The 27,321-nt window shown below is 45.5% G+C and overlaps 1 protein-coding gene across 4 annotated transcripts in view; it reads left to right on the forward strand.

Moving 5' to 3' along the window:
* The first annotated feature begins 2,499 nt into the window (after positions 1-2,499).
* Positions 2,500-27,321, forward strand: part of MXD4 (MAX dimerization protein 4) — a 38,530-nt gene continuing 13,708 nt past the window's right edge. The window contains exons 1-3 of one of the 4 annotated variants that reach the window (XM_082282632.1): positions 2,500-2,608; positions 3,201-3,297; positions 12,600-12,629. In XM_082282632.1, the coding sequence (XP_082138758.1) occupies positions 2,545-2,608; positions 3,201-3,297; positions 12,600-12,629 (191 nt within the window). In that variant the 5' untranslated portion in view covers positions 2,500-2,544. Of the gene's footprint in view, positions 2,609-3,128; positions 3,298-12,599; positions 12,630-27,321 lie in introns of all 4 variants that reach the window. The other 3 variants (XM_082282631.1, XM_082282630.1, XM_082282633.1) reach the window with 3 other exon arrangements.

Here is a 27,321-nt window from a genome sequence, read left to right on the forward strand (position 1 = left end):
GTAGAGGCACAAGGCCCTGGAAAGTGCCAATATCCATGTGAAATTGTCCTCCATCACCTTAAAACAACTGTCTTCAAAATACTTCTGTCCACATTTGAAAGCAGAGAGAGCAATGGTTTTTACCTTTGGGAGTGGTTAGAGGGGCTGAGCTTGGGCCCCAGGGAGTGCAGGGGTGGCTGAGGGTGGCTTTGGCTCAGCAGTCAGATCAGTCCAAGCTCCAAGGATTGTCTGGTGAAGGCAGTCCTCGGCAGGGTGCTCAGCTCAGGCTGTGTACTCTCCTAAAGGACTGTCTTGTGCAGTGTTTGTTCATATCCCTATGTTTCCAGAGTTTTTTCCAGGTAAAGTTGTGTGCTCACAGTGTGGTGGAGCACAGCTTTCGGCATTCAGAGCCTCAGTAAATCCATGGGTGTGAATCCTGGGCTTTCACACAAACATTTACATACCTAGCACATTCATCTTCCTTTCTGGATGTATGACTGATTTCCACAGCACGTGTACAAAACAGTTGAAGATACCTTTAGACCTGTATACAAATAAATATAGGTGTTCCGAAGATCTGAGGTACTGCTGTGGATGCAGTAGAGAACGATGCCTTATCTGTGCATCTTTGCATCTTCCCCAAGTGCCCTATGCATGTGGTCAGACAAAGGGAACTTTTCTTTCCTGTGTGGACAAAGCAGACCTGTGCATATACAGTTTCACGTTGTTTCACAACAGAAGGCAATGTCAAATAGTGTCTAAACCTACTTCCAGTTAACAGCAAAACTGCCATAAGTTTCACTGGTTTTACAGTAAAAACTGTGCTGTCTCACCCATATGCAGCAGGATTTCAACAGTTCAAGCAGCAAGTGGAAAATGTTACAGCAATTTTTTTTTTTTTACCTTTGCAATCTATGCACCAAATTCCCTTCTGCCTTGTAATTCATAGAGTCAGACTTTTTCCAAACAAATACAGAATTCTCTTAAATTATAATCATAATGCTGCTTTCTTGACTGCCTTGTATTTTCTCTTATCCCTGGTGCCTGGACCAAATGGCAGTAAAATGTGATCTGTGTTTCAGCCATTTTCAAGAGCCACATTACACTTGTGCATCTGGGGCAACAAGATACAGACTAATATAAGATCAGGTGTAATGTGTATGTGGCTTTACCACAATGCTGTAAAAACAGTAAAGCATAATCCTTGTTTTAATCTGAATTGATATTATCCTCTTAAAAGGAAACTCAGGCTGACATCTTTTGCCAAGGAATAAACACACAGGACAACATTCTGCATCCATCCTGTATGCTGGGTAGCTCTTACCTAAACAGTTCAATTGAAACCAGTGGGACCAATTGTGTGCCCAAGTGCAATCCTGCAGAAGGACTGATTACAGGCTTCAGCACTTTTGGCCTGAAGATGTACCAATGCGTGATCCCAGCACAGCTTAAAATATGCCTATTTTAAAACTACACTTACTCGTGTTAAAACCAACCAGTTTTAGGCAACAGCTGTGCAGCAGCTATCTGAGATAAGGATGGAGAGCTAGCAGCACAAATAGGATGGTGTGGACAGGAAAGGTGCTGAGCTCTTCCTGCTCAGCCTGTGCGCCGGGAGCCAGGCTATTCTGGTACCCGGCTTCTGTGTATCCAGATGATGAAAGGCAGCTGAATATGCTGGCAAGGGCTGGAAGGCTGGCAGGCACTCTGGCTGCATTTCTGACAGCTTTCCACTGTTTCTCTTTTTCAGCAGGTTAGGCCATTGTGTAGAGTTTAGTAATTCCCTTACATCCCTGTGCGTGTTTTTACAGGGCTGCCGTCTTCCTCTCTCGCCTGAGCACCGCAAGGGGTCACGAATACACGTGCCAGGCACACTTTCACAGCCCCTCCCGCATCCCGTTTGTATCATCTTTTTCGCTCCCATTCATTCCTTGCCATACTTTCCCTTACGGGCCGCTCCGCCGCCCCTCGTTCCCGTCTCCCCTCACGCTCCCCCCGGGCTCGCCCGCCGCGTCCCACCCGGCGCGTGCGAGGGGCAGAACCGCCGGAAGCCCCGCCCCTCCGCCTGCCTCTTCCTCACGGCAACGCCACGCCCCCTCCCGCCCATTGGCTGCTCGCGCCTCGCTCCCCGCCTCCCGCCGCGCGGCACGCGCCTCCAGCCCCATTGGTCTCTTCCCCATCCTCATTTGCATGCCTCCCCGCGCACCAATGGGCGGCCGCTGCCTACTTAACATGCAAGGAAGTGGCCAATGAGCGGGCGCGGGGGCCGGGCCACCACGTGCTGTTGCTAAGCTTCGGCTTCTAAATTGTTACTACACGGGCAGCCAATGGGCGCGGGCGGCGGGGATCTGTCAACATCCCCTGCCCCGACGGGGGGGACTCTGGCCGCCGATTGGCCCGGCCGCCCCTCCGCGTCCCGCCCCGCGCCTGTTCGCGGCTCGCGATTGGCTGCGCGGGCTGCCCGTCCGCTGTGTGTCAAATGTAGGTTGAGCGAGGTGCCTTAAAACCGGGGGCTCGGGAGTCCCCGCGCGTGAACTCGGCGCGGGGGGCTCGGAACGGGCAGCCATGGAATTGAACTCCCTGTTAATCCTCCTGGAAGCGGCCGAGTACTTGGAGCGAAGAGACCGAGGTACAGGGCGCAGGCGGGCAGTCGGTCAGGCACCCGCAGGCGCTCCCAGCCGCTCTCGGCCTTTGTTGTGCGGCGGCCGGGCCGGGGCAGCGGCCCCGAGCCCGCACCTGCCCTGGGGGGACCCGGGCTGCGCCAGCGGCAGCGCGCTGGGGGAGCATCGCTGCTCGCATCTTGGCTTTTTTTATATATGACCCCCCAAGCAAAGCAGAAGGGGTTTGTTTGTGCCGCCCTGGATGGGGACGGTGCGTGTGGCAGCGCTCAGGATCCCTCTCGCCGCTCCGTGTGTGGCAGTCGGTGATTGTATGGCAGCTCCCCTCCCCCAGCGCAGCGTGACAAGGGTTTGCATGATCCGCCTCGTTTTTAATGTGCACTTCAATAATCCTCCTAATTTCGACACTTCGGTGTTGTTCTTTTTTTCCTTTGGTTTACCGAGTTACGTTTTTTTTGTCTCGCTTCTTTAAGAGATGCCAGAATAAAATCCAAACAAATCAACCGGAAAAAATTCTGTTCTTTACCCTAGCGTTCCTGCAAAGGAGGAAAAAATTGCATGGAAAAAATATATTGCCACTAATGCTGACTTTGTCCCTAGAAGCAGAACATGGCTATGCATCAGTGTTACCCTTCGATAGTGACTATTCCAGAAAGAAAACAAAGGCAGGCACCATGGCCAGAAAATCCCAGAATAACAGGTAATAGACGCACCGCTTTTTCAGAATGAATCGTCAGCTTTTCCAATGTGTCTAGCTTATGTGCAGTGCATACATTTATGAAAAATAATAATTAGTCCAGTGTCTCAGTTTTCCCCATCCCGGTAGTCGCCATTTTTCCCCTGGATGGGCTTGGCTCTGTTTTGATCTCTCATATAAACACTGCCACGCGTACACCATCTCCTTAGTACTCACTGCACTTCTGAACCATCCGCCCTCATCGCTCCTTCTGCTCCGCGCTCGCCGACAGCGGCTTTTGCTGCAGACCTTAACACCATAATCGCCACCCAGATTTCTCTTTGCATGGCACCTAATATCCCCCCCGGCATTTATTTATAAACCACAGGCAGCGAGCCGGCCGCCTCCCCCATGGCAGCCCGAGCAGATGCAGCCTCCGGTTGCGGCGGCGCTGGGCTCTGGGGCGGGGAGCGTGTGCGGGCGGCGGGGGGGACACTCCGCACGCCCTCCAGCCTCTCCGGGAGGTACGGGGTGAGAAGGTGCCGGAGTGAGCTTGACCTCCCCGCGGGCTGTGCTGCACCGCCGGCTCGCCAGCCCTTCCGCCTGGCCGCCGCACGCAGATCCGCCGGGGTGCGCGGCTCGGTTGTTGTTTATCCCGGTTATCGCCCATCCGCCTCTCCGCCGCCGCGGTTTTGTTGTTCCCCCGCAGCCGCTACCTGCGCTGCGATGGCACGAGCCGAGCGCTGCTGTGCGCAGGCTCTGCAGCTTTGTTTGCTGCTCGGGCAGCGGCTGTGTACGTGCAGGAGGCTGTCTGTCTTACAGGGACACTGCCGGCCCCTGCCCGGGAGCAAGCCTAGCCCTAGGCTCTGCCTGCTCTGGTCTGCTTTGCTCTTCCAGGGCTGCTCCGGAGAGGACCGAGGACCGTGCCCTGCTGGGCCTGCTTCGTCCCGGGGCAGCGATGCTCTCCCCAGCGCAGGCTCTGCTCTGCATGGTCATGCTGGATGGTGGCTCCTGTAGAATAGCCTAAAATGAACTTGATTTGCACGTGACTTGTTTTCCAAAGGAGCAGTGAGTCTCGGCAGGCCCGCTCTCGCTGCTCCGGCGGGCATCCTGCGGCCGGGTCGAATGGTGCTGGGGAGGTGCCAGGCAGATGGCCAGGAGCTGCTTGTGGGGCACCGGAGGTGGAAACCGAAATCAAAAGCTGACGAACTCCCTCCTTGAGCAAAAACACGAGCTGCTGAGTGCCCTGGTGGTGCCTGCTGCGGCCGAGCAGTGTGCCTCGAAGATAACTGAGGGGGAGCAAACTGTGCCCCCATGCCCCTGCCCCGAGCAAGGCAACCATTTTGGGGGCTGTTAATTGCAGTACTCCTACTTTTTTTTTTAGTTTTAGTTGAGTTCTTTGTCTCATCATGGAGCATGAAAAGACAGTTCATTTTAAAAGAGAAAGTCATCAGGAGTGGGAGGAGTGTCTTGTGTCCTGAGACACTTTGCTCCTCAAGATTTTTAATTATTTTCATATAAAGTATGCTCACTGCTTTTAAAAAAAATTCAAAACAGATTTCATAGGATTTCCAGCTGTAAATTGCTCCTGGAATTGTACAGATTTCTTGTCTGTCTCTTCAAGAAATCTGTGTTACTTACAGAGCTATTATTCCATCGTTTCCGTTCTTAGGGCTCTTGTCATCTGCTGCAAAATAGTTATTTGTCTGAATTGTAAGCTGCTTTCAGGAGTTTTTAGGAGAGGATTTTTAATCTATCAAATGCAGCAGAATTAAAAGATTTATGGTTACAAATTTGGTAGTGTTATTAAAGTTGAGGCACACACATCCACTTGCAGTTACCTTCTTGCTTTTTTTCTGCCTGCAGATTTATATTTATTTGTTTAGCATTTTGCTCTGGTTCTCACTCCATAGCAGTGGCAACCTTCAAAAATGCCATCCTGCAGTGTGCAATGTGTACGTTTACCTACACTTTCTTTTCTTCTAGCTGCATTGATGAGATGAGGGATGGGTCATCTGTGTTACAGCACAGGATGATGCTTGTCAGGGAATGGTTTCCAGCACGAACACTGCTGGGACAGTGGCTGGCTTGGTTCAGCATGAACACTGGGCTTGCTGACCGGTGTGGGAAGCACAGGCACATTGCTTTAATGCAGCTCCCTGCTCCTTCAGGGACAGAGGGGCAGCAGCAGTGACCTGTGGGTACCTCTGCATTGTCTGTACGGGCTCTGTACCTATGTCCAGCAATCACTGCTCATGTTTGCGTGCACACTCAGATTTTCTGGGGAGAAATTACCCCCACATTTAAACATTAAACATACACAATGTACACCAGCTGGTGTATTATTTGGAGTTTAGAGGCTATAGGGGCCAAGCCCCAGACTAGAGTGAATTTTTTGGTAACACACTTAATTTTTCCTAAGCAACTCAAAGATTAAGAGGGAGACGATTGACCAAAGTTCAGAGGATCTGGAGTGGTCGTGGGTGATGTGAACCACTGGGCAGAGTGTTTGTCCATATTGTTCCACTTCAACCATTTTCCAGACTCATTGGGTTTGGAGCATCAGATGCTGGGAGACATGTGATTGCATACAGGGGATTGCATACATGTCTGAAATTCACGCCTTATTATTTCATTGTTTTTCTGGATTAAAAATACATACTTAAGGTTGGAGGCGTAGGAAAGGAACAGCTAACTGCACATTTCAAATCTGCAGGGGCATTGTTGTTTTCATTATCTATTTTTGTATCCTGCTGCTTGCAGCATCTGATCAGATTAAAAAGTGAGAGATGTATATATGCACATATGGGTTTTTTTCATGCTTTATGAAGTATACATATATAGAAGCATGAAAAACATCTCCTTATTCTTGGAAAATCAGAAAAGAGGGGAGGAGGAGAAAAACTGTCAGATGTGAGGGAGCCTGTGTGCTGTACTCTTCTTTGTTCTGTGTTTTCCCTCCCGTGTGCCTGCCTGTGGGGGGAAGAGAGTACCCCGTGTGGCACAGGTGTGCTGGCCAGGCGCCGTGGGCTGGTGACAGGCAGGGATGGATTTCAGCTGCCCTGGGCACTGATGGACCCCTCCTTCCTCTGCCAAAGTGCTGGTGATATTCATGTAAGAAATTGTAGGATGAGACCTCCATCCCTTGTGGATGGCTGGCGAGGCCCAGACCAGCAGGAGAAGGGGCAGGAGGCTGTGGGCCCTTTGGACAGGATGCTTGGGTCTGGGCTAAAAGGTTGCTGGCCTCTTGACTGCAATTGAGTGAGAAGTAATTCTGGCAGGTTTTGATTCATGCAGGGAAAAATACCAGCAGAATTACATTTGATTAACCAAAATCTATAAGCTTTCTCTCCACTGTAAGAATTTAACATTATTGCTTTGTCCACTGTTAGTTTTGAATCAAAATTGAAAGTGGTTGTTAGCAGTTTGTTGATAAACAATATTCTCGGTGTTACTGGTAGCAGTCAGACACAGTTTAGCCATTTCTTTTTCACTTGCACATTAAAATGTCTTGATGTTATGTGTTTTCTTCTCAGTTTCCTGTGATGTGCCCTTTCCCATGTCACACAAACCAAACTGCTTTGTTTTCTTTCTGGTTTGCGCTTTGTACCGTGTCCTCAGCCGAGATTCAGACTTGTTTCCCCCCAGTAATTTTGACCAAAATCCTCTGGCAATTGAAACTGGATTCTTGTTTTGTGAAGAGAACAGGAGATTAGAGAAAGCCACAATATTATCTTTTGCAGGGAGGTAAACCTAGGTCACATCTTCTTGTTACAATAATACTTATCAGGTACTTGACTACAGTATAATAAATGTCTCCGCAGAGCAGTGGCTGTATGTAGTTCCTAAAGCAGTGCCATGCAGTGTAATAATTCTTGCTAAGGTGTACTTAGAATTAAAAAAAGGCATAAAACAAACAGCTGGATTTACTGTTGTTGTACCTTTGAAATGTTAATAGCAAATATTCAAAAGTCAAGCTAGGTTTTTGCTCCAAGGAAACAAATAGGTGACACGTGTGCAATGTGCCGAGGAGGAATGCGACACAAATCTGAAATTTGGTGACGTTTGCTCACAAGGCAAAGCACTCTGACAGAGGAACATGCAATCCTGCGGATAACGGGGCTTTCTTCTGCCCTGGCTGCAGTGACACTCACCAGGTGTTGGGTACCTTGAGCTGTGGGTGGGTTTGAGGTGTGTGTCTGCCCATGCACCGGGGAGCTCAGGCAGCTGCTTCGCCATGAAAGGGTCAGAAATAAGGTAAAATGAAAACCAAAATCTTAGTGTTAGATGCCAGTCTACTGAGGTCACAGTTAAATTTACTTTCAGAGAAAGGAATTGAATGTCGGTGGTGCAGTGTGTTTGGCCTGTTAATTTAGGAGCTGGTTTATTGAAGCAGAGGGAGCAAAATAAATGCCGGTTTATAAATATATCTTCTGTGTCAATTAATTAATATTTTTGCTCATATGTTATATAAATAGACATGTACTTTGTGCTGTGTTCTGGCAAAGGGTTACATGTAGAAAAAGATGAGAGCGGCATTTGGATTTTCAAATAAAAACAGAGCTTAATGTCCGAATTCTTCTGTTGATGTTGGCTCATGGTGAGGGTGAACCTGTGGCCCACAGAGCGAGCCCCTTGCTCTCTGCAGATGTTTTTCTGTGCCCACACTAAGCAGCTTAGGGATCAGGGCCTGATTTTTGTTTTATTTTTCCTTTTTTATTTATTTTTTTTTTTTTTGTGAGAGGCCAAGAATAAAACAGTGCAAAGCAGACTGTGCAGACGTAGCTCCTCTGATTTTTCACCTGGATTTCTGAATTCGATAGATCTTTCTGGGTTTGCCTTCTGAAAGCTAGGACAACAATTGTTACCGCCACATTTGGTTTTAAAGTAATGCATTTTAGTCCCAATATAACAGATTTCACCAATGGGCCTATCGCCCCTGAGGAACCGCGGTAGGTCTGCGATGTTTGGGAGCTGCACTGCTTGTGCAGTTGAGGAAAACAAATTGCCACCGTATTAGAAGCACGTTCAGACCTGGCCGCTGCAAACATGTGGCAGCACCAACTTGAATGCGATCCCGGAGCCAGAACTCTGCATCAAGGCTGTGCCAGTATGCCTGGTTCCCAGATCCCAGCTGAATCTGCAGAACCGGTTAAATTTTGCTATGAGGAGAATGCAAAATTAATTTTTAGTGGATTAATTTGGTACAGGCTGTTTCTTTGACAGGCTGTAAGTAATGTGTCCAGTTCGGAACAAACGGAAAAAAACCAACAACCCAGGAGCAATGAATGCTAGGGAGGACTTGTGCTTATGTTCAGTTTTCTCTGTGCTTTGCGGGGCAAACTGTAGTATTTTCAGGTGCATCCCAGGCAGGTTAGGTATGTGGACAGGGAATTTCCTGGAAGCGAATCTGGATCCTTTCAATGAAAAGCTGCACAGCAGTCGCATTCACACAAGACTGCAGGTGTAAGCTTTGTGCTTTTACACACCTGCACTTCTGGGAGTAGGAACTGGATGCAGACACTTAAGGTGTAGCACCTTATAAACCTTCTTGTTCTGTTTGTTCTTACTCTCTTGGCCTGGACAAAAGGTGAAGTGCTGGCAGTGTAGTTCACATGGCTGCATGACCTTAGGTGGAGTTGTATCCTGCACATGGGTTGTATAACACCCTGACAGCCCTGCCTGCACCAGGAAGCCCTGGCACGGGTAAGGTGCTGCCGCAGTTTCAAGCACTTGGTTAAGTACCCTGCTGTGGTCCCTATACAGTGCTTTAAAATGCGTTGGCAACTGGTAGTGTATTGGTGAGTCACGGTCTAGACCTCCTCCCATTAACACAGGGCAATAAACTTCAGCAGCATTTCCATACATCCCTGCTTTTGTCAGGAGCTGCTGGCTTCCTGCTGAGCAGATGTCCCATCTGGTGGGGTAAAGGGATGGAGGAGTAGGGAAGGTGTCAATACTGAAACAGGCCGTGCATCACACATACAGTGAAATCTCAGTCTAGATGAGAGCAGCGTGTGAGCAGCTCCTGCTGGCTCACCCATAAACTGGCAGCAGTGGACATGGAGGGGCCCTTGCCTTTTCTGTGTTAGTCCTGCCATCTCAATTAGCACCTGTCTGAATTGTTTAGGTGTGTCTGTTGAATGTTGCATCAACCAAAAGCTGAAATCCAATACCTAGAATTCCTGTTTGGGGAAGGGAAGGTGGTGGAGGGAGATGGTTCTGGGGATGTGCTGAGGGAAGTATGCACAGCATCTTGCAGACCAGTGTCTGCATTTACTTGGTTCCTTGTTCTTTCAAATCTTCTTTTGACAATTTCTTCACAAATAAAATTTATAGTCAGTGAACTGCCTGGCATTTGTAAAAGGGATATTGGAGCTGTCTCAGATCAACAGTGTAGTCTAAGCACTAGTGTTCATTATCTCTTCTGTCTGAATCTATGATTTTGCTGATTTTTTGGTTGTTGTTATCTGAACCTTTTTATTGACACCTTTTTTTTCATCACTGCTACCCCCAACTTCCCAAAGCTTTGCATGAAGATACAAACTCAGTAGAGTGAACCTAAGTTAAACACCAGAAGTCTTCCTTCTCTTGCAGCCGTTTTTGAAAGACTCCACAGACCATTTGCCTGAAAATCACAGTCCTATATCTGTCTCTTTCATATAAATACATATGTACATGTATTTCTTAGTTGTGGCCTACATCTTATCTTTACTAAAGTAGTAGTAAAGGACTCCATTTTGAAACAGGGTGCTGGGTTGTGTGCAGACCGGTTTGTACATTTTCCTTTGCTCACTTCAGTTCACATAAACAGCAGGAGATGGATATTCTTGCAATACACTGTGCTGTAGACAGTGAAGGAAATAAAAACCAGTATTTTGAGAGAAGTTCATCTCTTCTGAAAACAATCCCAACCAAAGAAACCCCTGTCATGCTTTGTAGTAGGGGTATTTAACTTGCTCTGTAGATGGAGCAATTCTCAGGTAAATGTCAGGACTCTAGGTTTTGGTTTCTGCCTAGGGGCCTGATAGTTGAGGCGTTAGTCAACCCCCTGACACCTCCCGAAATGTGTGGCTGGTGCCTACGTTTGCACACTGCAGGCGTCACTGAGGCTTTTGTGTCCCCAAGAGCTCTGCCAAGAGGCACATGGCCACTGCCGCTCCGTTTGGCAGCTGGCACACCCACGGCTGCGCCGCTCCTGAGCTGCTCTGGCAGGACATACCTCAGCAGAGCACCGGGGTCACCCTTCATGCACCAGAGGTGCCCTGTAGGTGTGCTGCATGAAGAAGGACTGCCAGCTGCTCACTGCATCCTTTCTCAGCCCAGCAAAATACTCCATGCAGGCTGGATTTCTTGGCCCGTGTTGTCCCCATGTGTGCTCACTGGAGCTGCTGTGAGCTGGCAGCTCAGAATGGGCCAGTTGGAGTGATTGTGTTCACCTTTGTGTCTAATTGCCAGAAATGTCAAGGAATTAATGCCATACGGATGAATCCAGGCCAGCCTGTATTTCCTTTCCCTTCCAAAGTTCCCTACGAACAGTGTCTTTGTGCCTTTCACAGGCCTGTTGAGGGTGTTTGGGGACAATGGTTCCCTCCTGACTTCTGTTTTCCATGTGTTTTCATAAACACTGGTGGATTTAGCATAGTCTTTTGTCAGTTTTTGTGAACACTGGTGTGGAGAAATGACTGTGGAGAAAATGTCTGATCTCTGCGTAGAGAGTAGAAGTAGAAGATAAAAACAATATCCTCTTAAGATAGCCAAATGACCAAGCCCACCTTGCCCTATTAATGTAGCACAGAATATGTGTCTAACACTTTTAGTGTTGTTGCATTGGTCAGGAGCACTTAAATGGCATTGTAGAAATACACACATTACTTGATCATGGCTCACTTGATGCAAGAAGTTTAAAAAAAAATACATAAAGAATTCATAGGCTTTTCATAGGCTTGTGAGAAAAAGATACCAGGTAATGGTTGACATAATTGATGTCTTGGTACCAACACTGAGATGCTTTCTGGTGAGAGTGGAGTAGCATCAGTGCTGAACCTTGTACACATTTCAGTCTTACCTGCAGAAGGGCAGTTCACATAATTCCTTGCAGGATCAGGGTCTGCACTGGCCTGAGATCTCTTGCTTGTGGGTTTGTTCACTGGATATTTTTTGGGTGAGCTTTGCTTTCTTTTTCCCTCTCTATGGCCAGAGTGATGCTCTGCCTTCAGTCACACCCAGGTACAGCATTCAGCAGCTCGGGTGTGTGCAGGGAGAGGCAGGACAGCACGGCACCAGGCAGTATTTGTACAGGACGGCTCTGTAATTCCCCTGGGATGTCTTTGCTCTCTGGAGGGACTGTGCACTTGCCCTCCACAAAGGCCCCTCACTCTGCACCCTGTGCCCAGCTGCAGGCTGGGGTTGCAGCAGGCTCCAGCAGAGCTGCTCTGACATAATCTGCCAGCCCTAAAAGCTGCCACCACTTCTGCATCTTTTGATCCTTACGTGCTGGGCATGTTTTCAGGGGGACAAAACTGAAAGTACAGAAAATTGCTGGTTCTGAAAGTGACAGTAACTTCATTTTAGGAATGTTTTTAACCTGAGCTGTGTAAATAAATAAAATGAATATTTTTAGCTGAATCAGTTTAAAATAAAAGTCTTCCAAGAATTTAAGGCTGCCTTCTAATGGCAAAAATCCCGAGGCATTGGTTGGGGCATAAAAAAATTCTCTAATCTGAGCAGATTGGAAGAGGATAACATACTGCTGTGGTTGGTACAGGGATTGTGATTTTTTTGGGTTTTATTTTCTGTTTGTAGACTCAGAAGAATTAAGAGGATTCCTCTTTTGTTGCCATTAAGATGTCAACAACAACAACTGCAGTGATTAGCTGCTGATTGTTCTTTCTGCTTCTCCATGGGCTTGAAAGCTGGCCTTTTGGGTGCTTTTTGCTCTTACCTGTTGCCATTTAGATCTTCTAACATTTTCTGCCCCCTCGTAATTTTTCTTCACAGATAAAAATCTCGTGGGCTGTTTTTATTACTAACCTGCTCAGCTTTTTATGTTCATTTCTGTCTCTGAATGTATTGAACACTAATAAATGCAAATATATTATAATTCCCCCCAAACCTACAGTTTACTCATGGAAATTAAGTTGATACCCTGAAGAATCTAAGGGATGTAAAAGTGAATCAATTTAATAGAAAAGCTGTTTCATAATCCATGTTAAATACATATTTCAGAGAACTCTTTTGCAACATATGCAGGTATTGGCTTTTAAATATTCTAAATCTTGGTTTATTTCTCCTTTTCTCTAATATTTCTTTTCTCTTTTTAATAGGTCATCACACAACGAACTAGAAAAACATAGGTAAGTTTTGAAAAAAAAGCTAATTAAAAGATGTATGGCTGACATTTTAGTTACCATGTTTATTGAAGAACATTTTGTTGAAATTTTTTTGATTCTGCACTGAGTAATTTATTAAGTTGATTTTGGTTTTTTTATCAACTAAAATCTAATAGTTATAGTACTATTTGGCACTTTTTTCCCCCCTATTGTTTGGTATGCTCCTTTTGAAACATCCCTAATAATTGTCTTTGTACTGATTAATGCTGTAACTGGTTAACCGAATTGTTACTAACAAAGAATCTGATTGCAGCAACTGTTAGCTAGAGGTGTTAAATGTTATAAGTACAAAGTATTTTTGTGACTAAGGTGAATGCTTTTTGGGAACAATGTGTCACACAGGGTTATTCTATGTTTCTTTTAAAGTATGCCTAAGTGCAGTTAATTTTCATCTTGCATGTAAGTACCTACAGATCCGTTTTTCCCCTCCCTCCGCTTCCTTGCTGGTGCGTGTCCTGTCCGGAGAGCTGTGTGTGAGCTAGGAACGGGCAGCTCCTGAGCCGCAGCCTGGTCCGGTGAATCCAGCGCCAGGAAAAGCCGGACCTACCCAGGACAGGCATTAGACCCTGCAGCCCCGCGTGGTGCAGAGCTCTCGTTTGCCCCGTTCTGGAGGCCGTGTTCAGCGTGTGTTGTACCGTCTCAGAGTGTGTTTGCAGCTGGGCCCCTGCGCTGTAGGAAGGCTCCGGGAGCGCTGCTCCGAGGGAGCTCAGAGAGCAAACGGGCCCGTCTTGGCTCTGCCTTTGGCTTCCCTGCTGTGGCACCCTCACTGCGGGGCCGCTGCCTTTCACCCACCATTCTGGATAAACCCCCATTCGGGTGGTTTTTTGTTCCTTTTTTGTGTAGCTTGTGGTCTTTCGGGTTTCACGCATCCAGAGAAAGCGAGGGGGGTGTGTGTCGATATGACTTAAACTTATTTGCATGCTTCTAAATACGTGAAACATGGTTGATGGCAAAAGAAGATTGAACTCGTGGGGGTTTTTTTGTGTGTTGTTCTGTGGCTGCAGTTATGTAGCAGCTAGACCATCACTTCCCTTGCATGCTTACATGCTTTCCTGCAGTTTAATTGTAATATGAGTAAACTATAGCTCTGCCTAATAGCCACGTGGTCATCCTAGAGATGAGAGGAACTGGAGAAGGCTCAAGCTCACAAACACAGGCCTGGGCTGTAGAATGCAGTGCACTGGCTAAGGCAGTGACATTGACCGGCAGAAGTTCTTCTGACAGAGTCTTCAGGAAAATAACTGCATGTAAAATTCTGTCCTTCGGTCACACTTCTTTAAAAGAAAAAAAAAATAATTGGCCCCAACTACGATTCTTTCTCATTCCACTATATTTCTTCCTTCCCTCCTGCTTCATCAATACAAATTTACTCTCATCTGCATATTCCTTTTATTTTTCCTTCAGTTATTTTCCTCTTCTTCCTTCTGCTCTGCCTTAACATGTTTAAGCAGCACAGTAAATGAGGCACAGCAGCATTTGCAGCAGATGCAGGGCCAGAAGGAGAATCTATTAATTGTTCAATCACTGTTCTCACTTCCAGTTCTGCGTTGTATCTTTGTAGTAGCTGGACCATACAGTACTTGCCTTGCTACCTTTTCTTTCTCTGCCATCTCAAGGTCAAAATAGGTAAACTGCACAGTATGTCTTGTGATTATACAACTAATGTTTCTAACTGCTGCTGCTTGCTGTGCCTCCTGCAGTTAAACTACTTGAAGCCAGATTTTTATTATTCCTGGTGAGAACTTGCAAATTAGTGCAAGATCCTTGTATGTGCAAATGGGTGTTCACAAAAGCAGATGAGGTGTGTGCAGTTCTAGCTGCCTGATGTATTGGTGTGAAGGACTCCTGCAATTTTTATTTCTTCTTTTAACAACCCCCTCCTCCAGCACTGTGGGTGTATGAGCAGATAATACCGATCATAGTGTTTTTCACAGTGTTTTACTAAAAGTACATTAAAATCTATCAAATGTCTTGCACGGTTTAATGGGAGATTCACAGCCATGGTGTGTCCCTGTAGCAGCTGGTCCCTGCAGCAGAGCCTGTCCTCCCCCTCCGTGCAGCCCTGCCCTGCCAGTTGGGAAGCACTGGATGTTGATTTTGGAGGTGTCTCCTTTCCAGGACCAGACCAGCGCCTTTGACTCAGCACTGCCATGATGCTGCTCTGGCAAGACACACTCGATTATCTCACAGGAGCCCATCGAGGAGGAGGGGAGGAGAGGCTGCGTGTGTCCTCCTCCATGCCCAGTCCCTCACGTGGTGTCTGAGGGCTGCACCCTGTGCTGGAGGGCAGGGAAATGGCTTCCTTATTTACAGGGCTGTTGTGTCCTGCGTGAGGGTGGCCAGAGATGTCACTGAATGGAAACCCATGGTAGACATGCACTGTACATGGTGCTGTTTTGGGTTCTGCACTGGTGTTGCACGTCAAAGGTTTTATCTCTGGTTTTGATGTCAGTGGAAATGGCAGTGGTTGACCTCTGTGTGTGCTGGCTTGACCATTTGGCACCACCAGTTTATTTTGCATTTTTTACTGCTGGGTCTCTTTTCTGTGTGCTCTTGAGGGCGAGCTCAGAGGAACACAAATGAAAGCAGAAACATAATTCCACGAAAAAAAATCTCATTATATGATAGAATTCAGATTAAAGTTACGGTAAAGTGTTTCTCAGCAATTCATACATGAAATTGCTTTTTCTGTGCTTTAAGTCTCTCTATAATACCCTGCTCAGAGCTTCAGTGTGTGTTCACTATAGGGAAACTCTGGAAGGACTTATCCCTCTAATAGCAGTTTTGTTTTGGTCCTGTGTGATCAAGGTGTGCATCTAGGAGCCATGAATCAGGAAACCCCTTAAATAAAAAGTAAGAAGGCAAGAAATCTTCTCATCCTAGGGACAGATGAGGTCCTAGAAGATATTTTAATAATTACAGACAGGTTAGTCAGAGTGTGGCACTTGGATGTAACTAGTTCCTAATGACAAACATGCACATGTATATTTATGTAGGTATTTTTTGTTGTTTCCAGCCAGACCATTAGGTCTGTAGGCTTTCACAGAGCAATATAAATAGTAAGTAAATTAGTAATGATGACTTTTTGCAAGGAAATTTTTTAATCAACCTGACAACTGTATAGAGGAATTCAAATTTCATAGTATAAAAAACACCCAAAAATTTATGAGAGACATAAGCTTCTTTATAAGATACAGCATTATCTCATTTATTTGCATCAGTTTATACTAGTTCTGTATTAGAAGGTAAAAGCCAAGGTGCATCTCCCTGAAGACTGTGCTGAGATCTCCACGCTGCTCTGTGGAGGCAGGGAGAACCTGCCCTCGGCTGTTCACCCGTGGATTTGTCCCCCAGCTTGTGCAGGGCTGTGTGAGGAAGAGACACCTCCTGGGAAAGCACGTGGAGCCCTGACAAGGGATACTGGGATCAGCCCATCAGGACTTCCTCAGTGTCATTCAGTCCTGCCTGGCCATGAGGAATTCTTCTGCAGGAGGGGTTCAAGGTCTTACCCTTTCCCTGGCAAAGTCTTTGGAAACAGCTTGTGAAACTTGATGATTTTAAAGAACAGCTTCTAAGAATTTGTGAGGAAATGAATAGGTGTACTTGAAGTCAGCAAGCCATGTGCTGCTGTCCCCAAACTGGCACCCATATGAGCTGAAGAAGTGCTGTGTGACTCTGGTATGGCTTGATCTAGGTCCCAGGTCTGCAGGCTTAGATTTGACAAAAGCTGGTGAGCTGAGGCAGATGGAGGTAAAAACCAGGCATTGCTGTTTGAGCTGAGACTGCTGTGGAGGTTGCCTGAATCAACTGAGTAGGACAGCTCTGAACTTTTAGAAGTGCAAGACCAGAATGGGGAATACATGAGACACAGTGATTTGCAAAACCTTAAAGATGGAAAAAACCCCAAACCTTTCTTTTTCCCAGAAGAGCTTAATGTATGTGTTGTGTAGAGCCCTGCTTGGGGGAGACTAAAAGTGTTCCCATGTGCACAGAAGGTAATACTGACGTGAGTTTTGTGCCATCCTTAAATTTAAAATCTTGCCAGAAAGAAGTTTCTATATTGCATCATCATGTGTAAGAATGGATATCTCTACAGAAACATAGGTTTTGATGAGTATATATTTTGATGGGAGCATTATGATGTACAGCATTAGCTGATACAGTAAATAGAGCAGATGCCTCTGAAGTTAAATTCTGATAGGTGGTTTTCTCATGGAGAAATTGCAGATGCAAGAGCACAGTTACATTCATTGGTACATCAGTTGCACCCACCACAGTTGCTTTATGTTTAAATTTAATATAAGCTGAGAGAATGCTTAGATGGATGTCTTGAAATCCTCTCTGTGGCTTTTCATATTAGTAAACTGCAGGTTAATGAAAAGCATGTAATTGCAAGTTGGTGATAAACTTGGAAGTTTTGAAACAGAACTGAAAGGTCATTGAAATAATAGCATACCAAAATAATGCTTAATGTTTATTTTTATTATGGGCTGCCTTTTCAAAATCACAGATTACCATTGTGGTTAGCACTGTTATGCAGCATAAAGTTGTAACTGCATTGATCCATCACATTGAACGGCTGTGGTGCCACCACTGACTGAGGAAACCCCTGAACTGGTGCTGGAGGTGAAGTCCTTCCAGGGAAGGATCACCCAGTGTCTTGCTGCTGTGCTTCCATCAGGAATTTAACCCAGCCCGGGTTGCATGCTGGTGCTTCTGGGTCCTGCTTCCTGCCAGCACAGCAGGAGGGGAGAAGCTTCCTCCTTGGGCCAGGTCACCTTCCTGAGCCAGCTCCCTGTCACAGGCACACCCTGATACCAGCACAGGGAGAGGGTGGGATGGCTTCTTTGGGTGACAGTGTTAATTTACAGTGTTAATTTACAGTACAGAGCAGTTACAGTTCACTTCTCTGTCAGTTTAATGTTTTTCCTAGGCATCCAGTTTTGGCTGCTGTTGCCTGGAAAGTGCTGTGTTGGATGGGTCTTACTGACCTGGGACAGATCTCATTGTTATAATGGGTCTATAAAAATTGCTGCCATTTCTAGGATCTGTCCAGATTATACATAAACCATTCAGATAATGCGGCTGCTACGTTAGTGGTGGAAACCACATCATCTTGCTAGCGGAATCTAACCTCTGTACTAGATCTTTCTTCTGGTTTTCTCATCAAGAAAAGAACTGTTTTTGCACCATCTGGTTGGTGTGAAGTGGTTTATAGCAATCCCAGTGATTGTTATCAAGGTGTGCAATAAACACACCTTTGCACTGCTTAAGCAAGGTAATGTTTTAGGAGTGTGATTTGCCTTTTGTGAGCTGATAGCCACCGTGGTTTGGGCATCTGCTCCCCCTCCCCAGCTATGACTGCTTCTCTGAGGATGCCAGTTGTAGTGGGCAGGTGATGTGTTGCCTCAGCCAGTGCAAGGCTGAATCTCAGCTTAAAACCCCTTTTGCCAGGTGTTTGCCTCTTAAATCTCTGTAAGAATTTTTTTTTGTGCAGCTTGTTTAGGAAAATCTGTAAAGAACTGGTCCTGCAGAACTGAAGATGTAGTCCTGTGCTTTTGCTGAAGTGACCCATGTTTCTGAGTCTGACAGATCTGTGGAATTAAAAGAAATTGGAAGGTTTAAAACTTTGCACTGAAATGCTGTTTTTCCTCACTGTGCCCCCATCTCTGGGCAGTCAGCAAATGTCTGGACCTGTGACTTACCCTGCAGTACCTGCTGCAATAGCTGCTGTAAATATTTATGCACTGAACTGTTATCTTTTCAGTGCACAGAGCAACTCACCTGATGATGCACTCCCAACAAATGTGTCTTCCTACCTACACTGCTGCTTTGGAAAGGAGGGGTATATTAAGCAGATGAAGCTTGAAAATTAATCTGCTCAGGAGGTTATATTACAGGTATCAGAGATGTACACCTACTCATACTTCGGACAAAGCTTCTATTTTGAGTGAAAGATGGGACTGAAATACAGTCTGGACTCTGCAACTGTCATGTCCTTTTTCCTGCTGAAGCCAGCTTTGCACTATGGAGCATAAGTGGAGTCCTGGGTCTGGGCTGCAGAAAGCCTTGTGCTTCCTGGCCAGCCAAGCAGCCAGCAGGGAGCAGATGGGTGAGAAACCAAGTGCATGCATTTTTTTCCACTTGAATTTGTTCATCCCTCTCTTCAAACATAAGTCTATTGTGTGTCAGTCTCTAATGGACTATGTAGAAGGTGGTTTATGTTTTCAGCATCTGCTAATTGACCTGGCTAGTCCTCATCCAGCATGGTAGAGAGAGTGGGCTGGACTTGTACAAAAGTAGAGATGGATGGGCCAGACTTTCTGGTACTTTCAGGACAGTTAGGTGCTGATTCCCTGCATGGGAGGTGCATGAGAGGGCCTGATGGTGACTGCTGTCCTGATTGGAGGAGAAAAAAATAAGTGGAATTAGATATTAAAAAAAAAAAGATTTTCTTTTAAGTTTACTTAGCTACATCTGGACAAGTGAGCTGGAATTTGATTTTTGTTTTTTTTAAAGGTATTTAGGCAGCTAATGGACTTTAAGAAGTTGGCCTCTGAAATGAGTCTTACATAATGCAATGGGAATCCTTGGCTGAATCTCAGCCAGTCAAGTCTGTGGAAGCCCACAGACCAATATACAGAAGTGGTACCTGCTGTGGTTTGAAGAAGGGGCAAATGTGCCTGAAAGCCAGGAGTGCAGCTCTGGCTCTTTAAGGCAAGGTTGGCTCTGCACTCAGGATTCACACCAAATCTGCAGAAGGCTGGCTTACTTTCTCCCAGGTACGTCACAAGTGTTCATGCCCCAGTGTCCCTGCTTGGAGTAGACAAAAAGGAATCAACCTCAGCTGGAGGAGGTGGCTATGTTCTGTGAGGTGCTTGTCCTGTCCTTTACTCTCCCTGCCTCCATGCTGTATTGGCATCTGTAGCTCTATTTTTAGCACTCCTGCCCCTGGAGTGACTACCTCACTTGGGTATTGGATATACCATGACCTGGTCCCAAATTCAAAATGTCTCTTTCTGAATGGAATGGTGTGTACTTCCCTGGTGCAGCTCATGCTCCTTTTCCTTCATGGTCTCTATCAGCAGACACTTGTGCTTAGATTTACTGCACAAAATTCCTTTGCAGGTCAAGTAGTTGGTAATCTGTGTTTTTTCCCCTTGGTACACACGGTGGTTGAGCATGTGGCAGACTCCGCCTCACGCCCACGGAATTTTAGTAGGAGCTGTGCCTGCTTGCAGGCTGAACCCTGCATCACATCCGGGCAGCTGCAGAGGATGCAGAAAAGGTTCCAGAAACTGTTCTGAGCATGAGCATTTAGACAGCAGATCATAAACGTGAAAAAGCATAATGCTGTTCCATCACAGATGTTTGTTTGGGCCTTTTTTGGAAAAACAAAACCAAAACCAACTCCCCCTCCCTACTGCCCTTCCCCCCCCCAACCCCCCCTTACCCTGCACTCGTGTATGGTATCCAGTTAAAAACTGACTCCTCTTATCCTAAAGAACTGTGCAATCCACAGGAATGGATAAGATATTCCTTCTACCCACCCCTCCCTATGTTTGGAAGGAGGGAGTTGTTCTGGGACTTCATAGAATGCTGTCTTTTGAGATGGAAATACATATGCTGAGCCATGTACACATTCTCCTAGACCAGAGCAGAGTGACAGGACTTGTCAAAGGATGTCAATTGGCCAATAATATTGTTTAATGCTAGTTTATGTTACGCAAGCTTTTTTCTACACAAATTACTGTGACTAATTTTGTAGCGCGTGGAGATTGGCACAGCCGACACAGAAGAGGTGTTGGGCTTGGATGTATGTACATGAGGTCATGTTGCAATGCTTCTAACTTGAAAAACTAATAACTCAAGTTACAGGCTACATGCCCTACATTAAGAAAGCCTTTATTAGATTCTACCTTATAGCAAGAAAGCAGATTTGTATAACAGTCAAAGACTACATCTGAATGTGGTAAAATGCCTGTAAAAGGCTGGAGAAGTAGTGGTGAATCCTCTTCTCCCAGCTGCCACCTTGGGATTGATGCCGAACAGATTTATCTGCTTTTCTTTCCTTGCTGGTTCAATTTGGGTAACTAAGTGAAGATACAAGGTGCTAAATAAGGGGCCTTCCTGGCATGTAATTGCTGCCAGGACTCAGCAGCTCCTATTGAAGTTGGGAATACCATCAGTGTTTGCAAATACCTGCTGCACAGACATTCTGTGTCTTACATAGCACATTAGCTGGTATTTACAAAACATAAAGGTAGCAAACCCTGTAATTCCCCAAGAAAGCTGACTTAATCCCGATTGGTAAGTGCTGTTGTGTTGACTGCTGCAATGAAAAGCATGGGTGGAGCAAATAATTTCTGCTAGGGAAATTTGGGAGCTTGTTGTGTATGTTTGCTAGAAGCAGTTATTGGGTGTAGGTGCTAAGAGGTGTTTTAAATAGACTGTTGAGTGTCTTGGTTCCCACTGCCTGAATTTACATACTCACATGGCAAGTGGGTCCAAACTTCTGGCACTTCCTTCCCCAGATAACCTCAGGACACTGCACTTAAGAAATCTGAGCTGAGTTTTGTGGGGAAGAAAGAAGGAGGGAAGGAGGAAGAGTTTTGAAAAGCTGTTCCATACCTTATCATCCCAAATGATGGATCATTTTCAGATTCTGCTCAGCTGCACCTTATCTGGCTCAGAGACAACCAGTTTTGTACTGTTCAAGGGAAAGGGAAATCGGATGGAAATTAAATTACAAACAAGGCACTATCTGTGCTGTGGCAAACTGTATCTAAACTTGGAGGCAGGACTGTCAGATATCTGCAGTCTCCACTGTCCCATGATTCCAGATTTTTTCACTTTTTGTTGGGGGGGAAATAAGTGTTACTCAGCTTTTAATTCTCCTGAAAGTAAGAGTACCCACTGCAGCCTTGGAAATGACCATCTTTAATTACAGTCATTGCATTTAATCCTTCCCCTAAATTTCTTTATACATACACCTCACTGTCTTCTATTCACCTCTAATTACAAAGTTGAAATGAGGGAGTTGGAGACATACAGCAAGACATTTGGGGACATGTATTCTTAATTACTGCAGTGTGATTTCTTTTCTTCTCTTCCTTTGCTGTTCTCACTTGGGGTCTGAACCAGCCTTCAGTTGTCTGGAACAGGCACCCTGATGTTGTCCCAGGGCACCTCAGCTGTCTCACTGGAGCACATCTCAAGTATCTACATTGGTAAAAGCAGCACCCACCACTTCCTTCCCCAAAAAAGCCAATTCATTTGTGCATGCTCAAGCTGCCATCATTAGCTGCTCCCTCTAAGATGGCCACGAAGCTTTGGTAGGTGCATGTGCCGAGGAAGTAATAGCAAAAGCAAAAATGAAAGTAACACATAGCACTAAATATCCCGTTCTGATAGCTTCCTGATCAGAGCTTAAAACTTCCTATGACTGTGAACGAGCAAGTGATTGTTTAGATGCTGAACTGGAGACAGTCTTAACTCTGGTGAGGTTTTAAAACTGTGGTGTAAGTTGCTGTTCTTTTGGTGCCTTGTGCACATCGGAACATGGAGTCCCTGCAGCATTTGTCAGGCTACTTAAATTGGATACTTGGTATTTGGATATGGAGGTACAACAGACAATAAAACCACAGTCACAGGTATCCAGTATTGCAGATATTAATGCTTCACACTCGTTTAAGTTGATGCAGGAAAGGGCTGTTCCCGAGGCCTTATGCTCAGTGTGTGACAGCAATGCATGTTTTTAATTTAGCTAAAATAATTCAACTTGACTTGCCTCTCCTTTAATTTGGCATCATACGGTGGTATAAAAAAAAATCTTGAACACATTTCTCCCCTCATTTGACATATGTACAAAATAACTAGGTCTATAGGGAGGTTTAAAATTAGGCAGAAAAAGCTCACTAGGCCCAGAACTGTGCTCTTGGCTTAGTGCTGTGCTGCAGCTCAACTTCTCTAGGTTTATTTAAGCACTGTAGTCTCCCACCCCACTTTTTTTTTTTTTTTTTTTAAGATCCTTCCTGTTGGCAGCTGTCCTGAGACACTATGTTCTTGCTTAGCATTTTGATGTGGGGAAACAGTCTGATAATTAAAGCCGGTTTCAAGCCATGAGCTGATTTGTAAGTAGTGACTTGCTCTGGGGTGTTGTCAGTTGATAAACGTGTAGCTCGTGTGCACAGAGCTGAGCTGCACCTTGGTCCTTAAGCCCCATATGAGAGGGACATACAACTCCCAGGAGCCACTTCTGAGACAGACAGACTGCATCCTCTCCAGCCACCTGTTGGTGAATGGTTAATTTGTGAAAAATTATCACTATCATCCTGTTCCCCTCTGAGTGTAAACCCAGTGCAAACGTGTTGTTGTTATGCAGCTTTTCCTTGTTTAAATAAATGTAATTCTCTTTGACCCACTCTCTGCAGTCCTTGACAAATTCCTTACAAGAGTACTGTGAAAGGTGGCGAATGCCAACACACTTAGTGCAGATCTGCAGACATGCCGTGGCTTTGGATGTGCTGTGCAAAGTTGCTTTGTGGTGGTCCACTGCCAGCGAGGGCCAGAGTGTTGCTGCTCTCATGTACGTGGCTGCATGTCCTAATCCACCCCTGGGGTTTCCATGGGCAGCGTGTGTGAGTACGTGTGTGCCTCCATGTAACTTCAAGTGCGAATTACGACTGCTTGATCCTGCAGTGGCATGGTCTCGTGACGGCACTTTCCTTATCTAATTGGGTCTGACACTATTCTGAGGTAGCAGACAAACTTGAGTCTCCCTGCAGTGTAATCTAAGAAACTTGAGTGCCAGTAAGACAGATGGGTTTGAGAGGTCTAATTTAGGAGGACTACTAAATTGTGATGTGTGCATTTTAATCTGTGAAACAAATGGGTGGAAGGCTGGCTGAATGAAGTATTAAATAAGTTTGTTGAAAGCATGGCTGATTAGTTTTTTGTGGACTCTGTTTTCTGTATGTCCAATGGTATTTCCATCACTTGTGTCTTTCCCCACAAGGCACTGTTGTTCATCTGCCTGGATTAGGTAGGTACTGTGTGATGCTGAGCTCGTGGTACCAGGTGACACCTCCCTCGCTATTGCTTAAAAGTGAGAGGTAAACGTTAAAGACAATCAGTAGATAACAGGGCTAAAAATAGAAGACTCCTGAAAAAGAAATTCCTTTTCTATAGCTCTAAGAATTGTTTGTATCCGTCTGACATTGACTTTGAAGGTTTAAAATACAGAAAACTGTTCTTTATAGATGAGCACAACCTAAAGGCTGAAATGCTGAAATATAGGTTGGAATCTCCTTTTTTTCCTTTTTGCAGAAGAAAAGAAATCCATAAAAGGGCAAAACCAAACTGCAATGAGTTTCAGCTGTTTGCATAATGTTTGATTTCTGTTGCCTCAGATTCTTGCAAGGTCAGAGATTCATTGCCTATGGTCAAAAGATGTAGAATCTCATACATGTAAATTTGTGATGGACACCATCCAGGAAAGACAAATGATATCCAGGTGCCATTACTTTTGCTTGTGATACTTCTGAGAGTCCCTGTTTAGCTTGTAAATTTCTGTTGACATTTCCCATGAAGTACATCTCAAATTTCTGTGTCTTGCTGTTAGTTATCACCAAGACCCAAGACAATGAAGGGCTTTTAAACCTTTAATGGCTGCTCTTCAAATAAGAGCACCTTAAGACAGTGGGATGGCTGAAGCATGTGAGGAAAAGCCTGCCTGCAGGGACGAGTCTAGAAAAAAACATGGAGAGGAGATGAGAGTGGTCAGATGATGGTCCTGCAGCTCTTAGTACTGCAGAGCCCAAGGCTATGGCTCCCTAGGGGGTAAAACAGATACCAGTCAGAGCTGCTGCTGTTCCATCTGCCCTGGAGTCCTTGCTGGCATGGTCCTGCCTGCGCCTTGCCTTGCCCAAGTGCTCCTCTTGTGCCTCCCGTGCTGCTGGCTCGGTCTGCGGGCGGTTTAGGTACGTGGGTGAGCGTGCACCGTCGTGTGACACATCTCTGTCACACCTCGCACGCCTCTGACAGCTCGTGCTCACTTTGCAGGCAGGAGAGCTCGAGTGGGAGAAGGTTGAGGAGCAATACAGCAACAGGCACTAACTGTGCCACAGGGCTTTTATTTCTTCTGCTGGCCAGAATCAGATGTGACTCTGGGACGCTCGTCAGTCTGTCTGCTTCTGCTGCTGGGTACATTCCTGAAGGGACAGCATGTGGGCAGTCTGGCTAGCCACCAGCTGCTGAGGCTCCGGTCAGGTCTCTCGTGCTGGCGTTGTCCACGTTGCTTTGCAGGGTCATTGCATCCCAAAGCAAGTCTCACGTGCTGCTGTCATTTGCCTGTCTTAGCTGCTGTCCCTGGCTTATGGAGGCACATGGGCCACCACAGCTCACCTTCTGCTGGGAACCAGAGCATAAAGTGCATCAAAGTCTGCTTGTGGGTATTTTGAGAGGTGAGGAGATGTTGATGTAGCCCAGTGCTTGTAACTTAGGACAGGCAACTGTCACTGCATTCAGCAAGGAGCTACTGGAGGAAGGGGTAAAGGAGGGAGGGACAAAGAAGGCAACAAGGCCAGCAAGGTCTGCCAGGCATTCCCTCTCTTTGAAGTCAGTGGCTTCCCTCTCACAGACCAGCCAGTATTCGCCTGACCCCAGTTTGCATCCCAGCTAGCTTTCTGTGCACTGCTGCCAAGAGGCTTAGCTGGCCAAAAATGCATGCATTTGTGGCACTGCAGATGCTTCCATTAACTTATGTGTACTGAAAGATGTAGGAATAAGTTCTGGTTCCATGTATATGTTCTAAAACTGAGCAAGTGGCATCTTTTGGAAGGTAAAAATTTAAAGGTCACGTGTGGAGTCTGGACTGAGCAAGTGGGCTGAAGTGGCACTAAGGGAAAATAGGTAAAATGCACTGGAACTGCTGTAGTCTGCGTTTAGATATAGTGTAAAAGAGAACTAAAATACTTTTCAGAGTGATAAAATGTGCAAAACATGGAAATAATCATAAGCTGTGTTAACAGACAGCAGAGGTTTTCTTCTATTTCCTTAGCATTGGGAACAGCACCAGACATTGCTGAGCACTATTCACATGAAAACTTGCAGATAAGTGCAGAGCAGCACTGACTCTCTGAAAGCCTGTGACAGTAAGAGGCACTTGCAGCAGTTGTTAGCCCATGTTTGGACACTTCTGAGGTACCCCAAGACCACTTGGCTGCTAAAGCGATGTGGCTGCTTTCAATTTAGCAGAACAGATGCACACAAGTATTCAGCACGCTGAAATGCATATTGAGGATGAAACTCCCAGTTAATACCTCAGTAAATAAAGCGGGCAGTTGCACTGATTGTAGGGCTGTTGCATTTAATTCACTAACAATCACTGCAATTAGGCACTCACTGCTCTTTCTGCCTGTTAGTTTCCACCAGAGCTTTACTGCTGAATTTAGTTGCAGAGGCCCTATAAGGTGTTACACACAGACAAAAAATACCTTGGATGAATCTTCACTAGTGCTCAAACTTCAGGATTTTATTTTTAACATAAAAAAGACCCCCAGCTTACTGCAGAACACTGGTGTTTGGTTTATCTTTCCTCGGATAATAAAAAGCCAAGAGGTTTGCTGTAAGAGCAAGACTGCATTTTCTGGGTTTGACTCCAAGGCAGTCAGCTGTGAGCAAGCTTTTCACACATCTCGTAGCAATCGGCACACTGGGTGCCTTGCTATGGTACACTGCTTTAATACTAAGAGGTTTTGTTTCCTTTTCACCAAAGCAAATTTGTTGTGTAGTTGAACTAGATTGTGCAGCTCAAGTGTGAGCTAGAGCATCTTTTAGAAAAAAAGAAGTATTTGAGATATCCTTTGTACAGGAGAAAGTATTAAAAGTGTTCATGAGTGAAATAAATCTGAAAGAAACAGGATTTTTTATTGCAGTGGAGGGTTGTTATCCTGCATTATATTTAATATTTTGCTGGAGATATGCTAAATACTGTCTGGACCATTAATAAATAGGCTTCCTTAGAACCATTTTTATCTGATTGAATTTCTGTGATTTCTTAAGATGGAAGTTTATAAATAATCTCTTTAAATGCCATTGTAAACAAATGCATTTTAATTAGTACAAAGTTGTCTTTGGTAGCTTATAAAAAGTCTCGTAGAGCTGTAAATTTGTAATTCCTGACACTTTAATAAAAGTGTTAGCTTAAAGAAGAGTGAGGCAAGTATGCTTAGGTACCAGCTTCTACTAAGCAGAGTTGAGTAATCCCACATGATTACCTACACTGCATGTGTGGCCATGATATCCAGGACTGCGCAAAATAACATGAACATATTAAATTTTCAGTACCATTAAAACAATTTGCAGCAAAATTCTGTCACCACTTCAGAGTGTGACTATGCACAGAATAAAAGGAGCTGCAGCCCCTAAGACATGTTGCCTTGTTGTGTCAAGCTCCAGTAAGAAGGAATTGAAGCTGTTATCAGAAGGCAGGGTTTCTCGCCCTAATTTTACCTTGGTGGCAAGTGAACCCTGAAGTCACAATGGGAAAGTTTTTACTGCTGCATTTCTGCATTTTTAGAAAGCTTTGAAATAATGATAAGTTTATGAGTAATGATGCTGTCTGTGTGCATCCTGACACAGTGCATGTCACAAA

Source organism: Coloeus monedula, assembly GCF_965178545.1.
Source record: "Coloeus monedula genome assembly, chromosome: 5".
Taxonomy (NCBI): domain Eukaryota; kingdom Metazoa; phylum Chordata; class Aves; order Passeriformes; family Corvidae; genus Coloeus; species Coloeus monedula.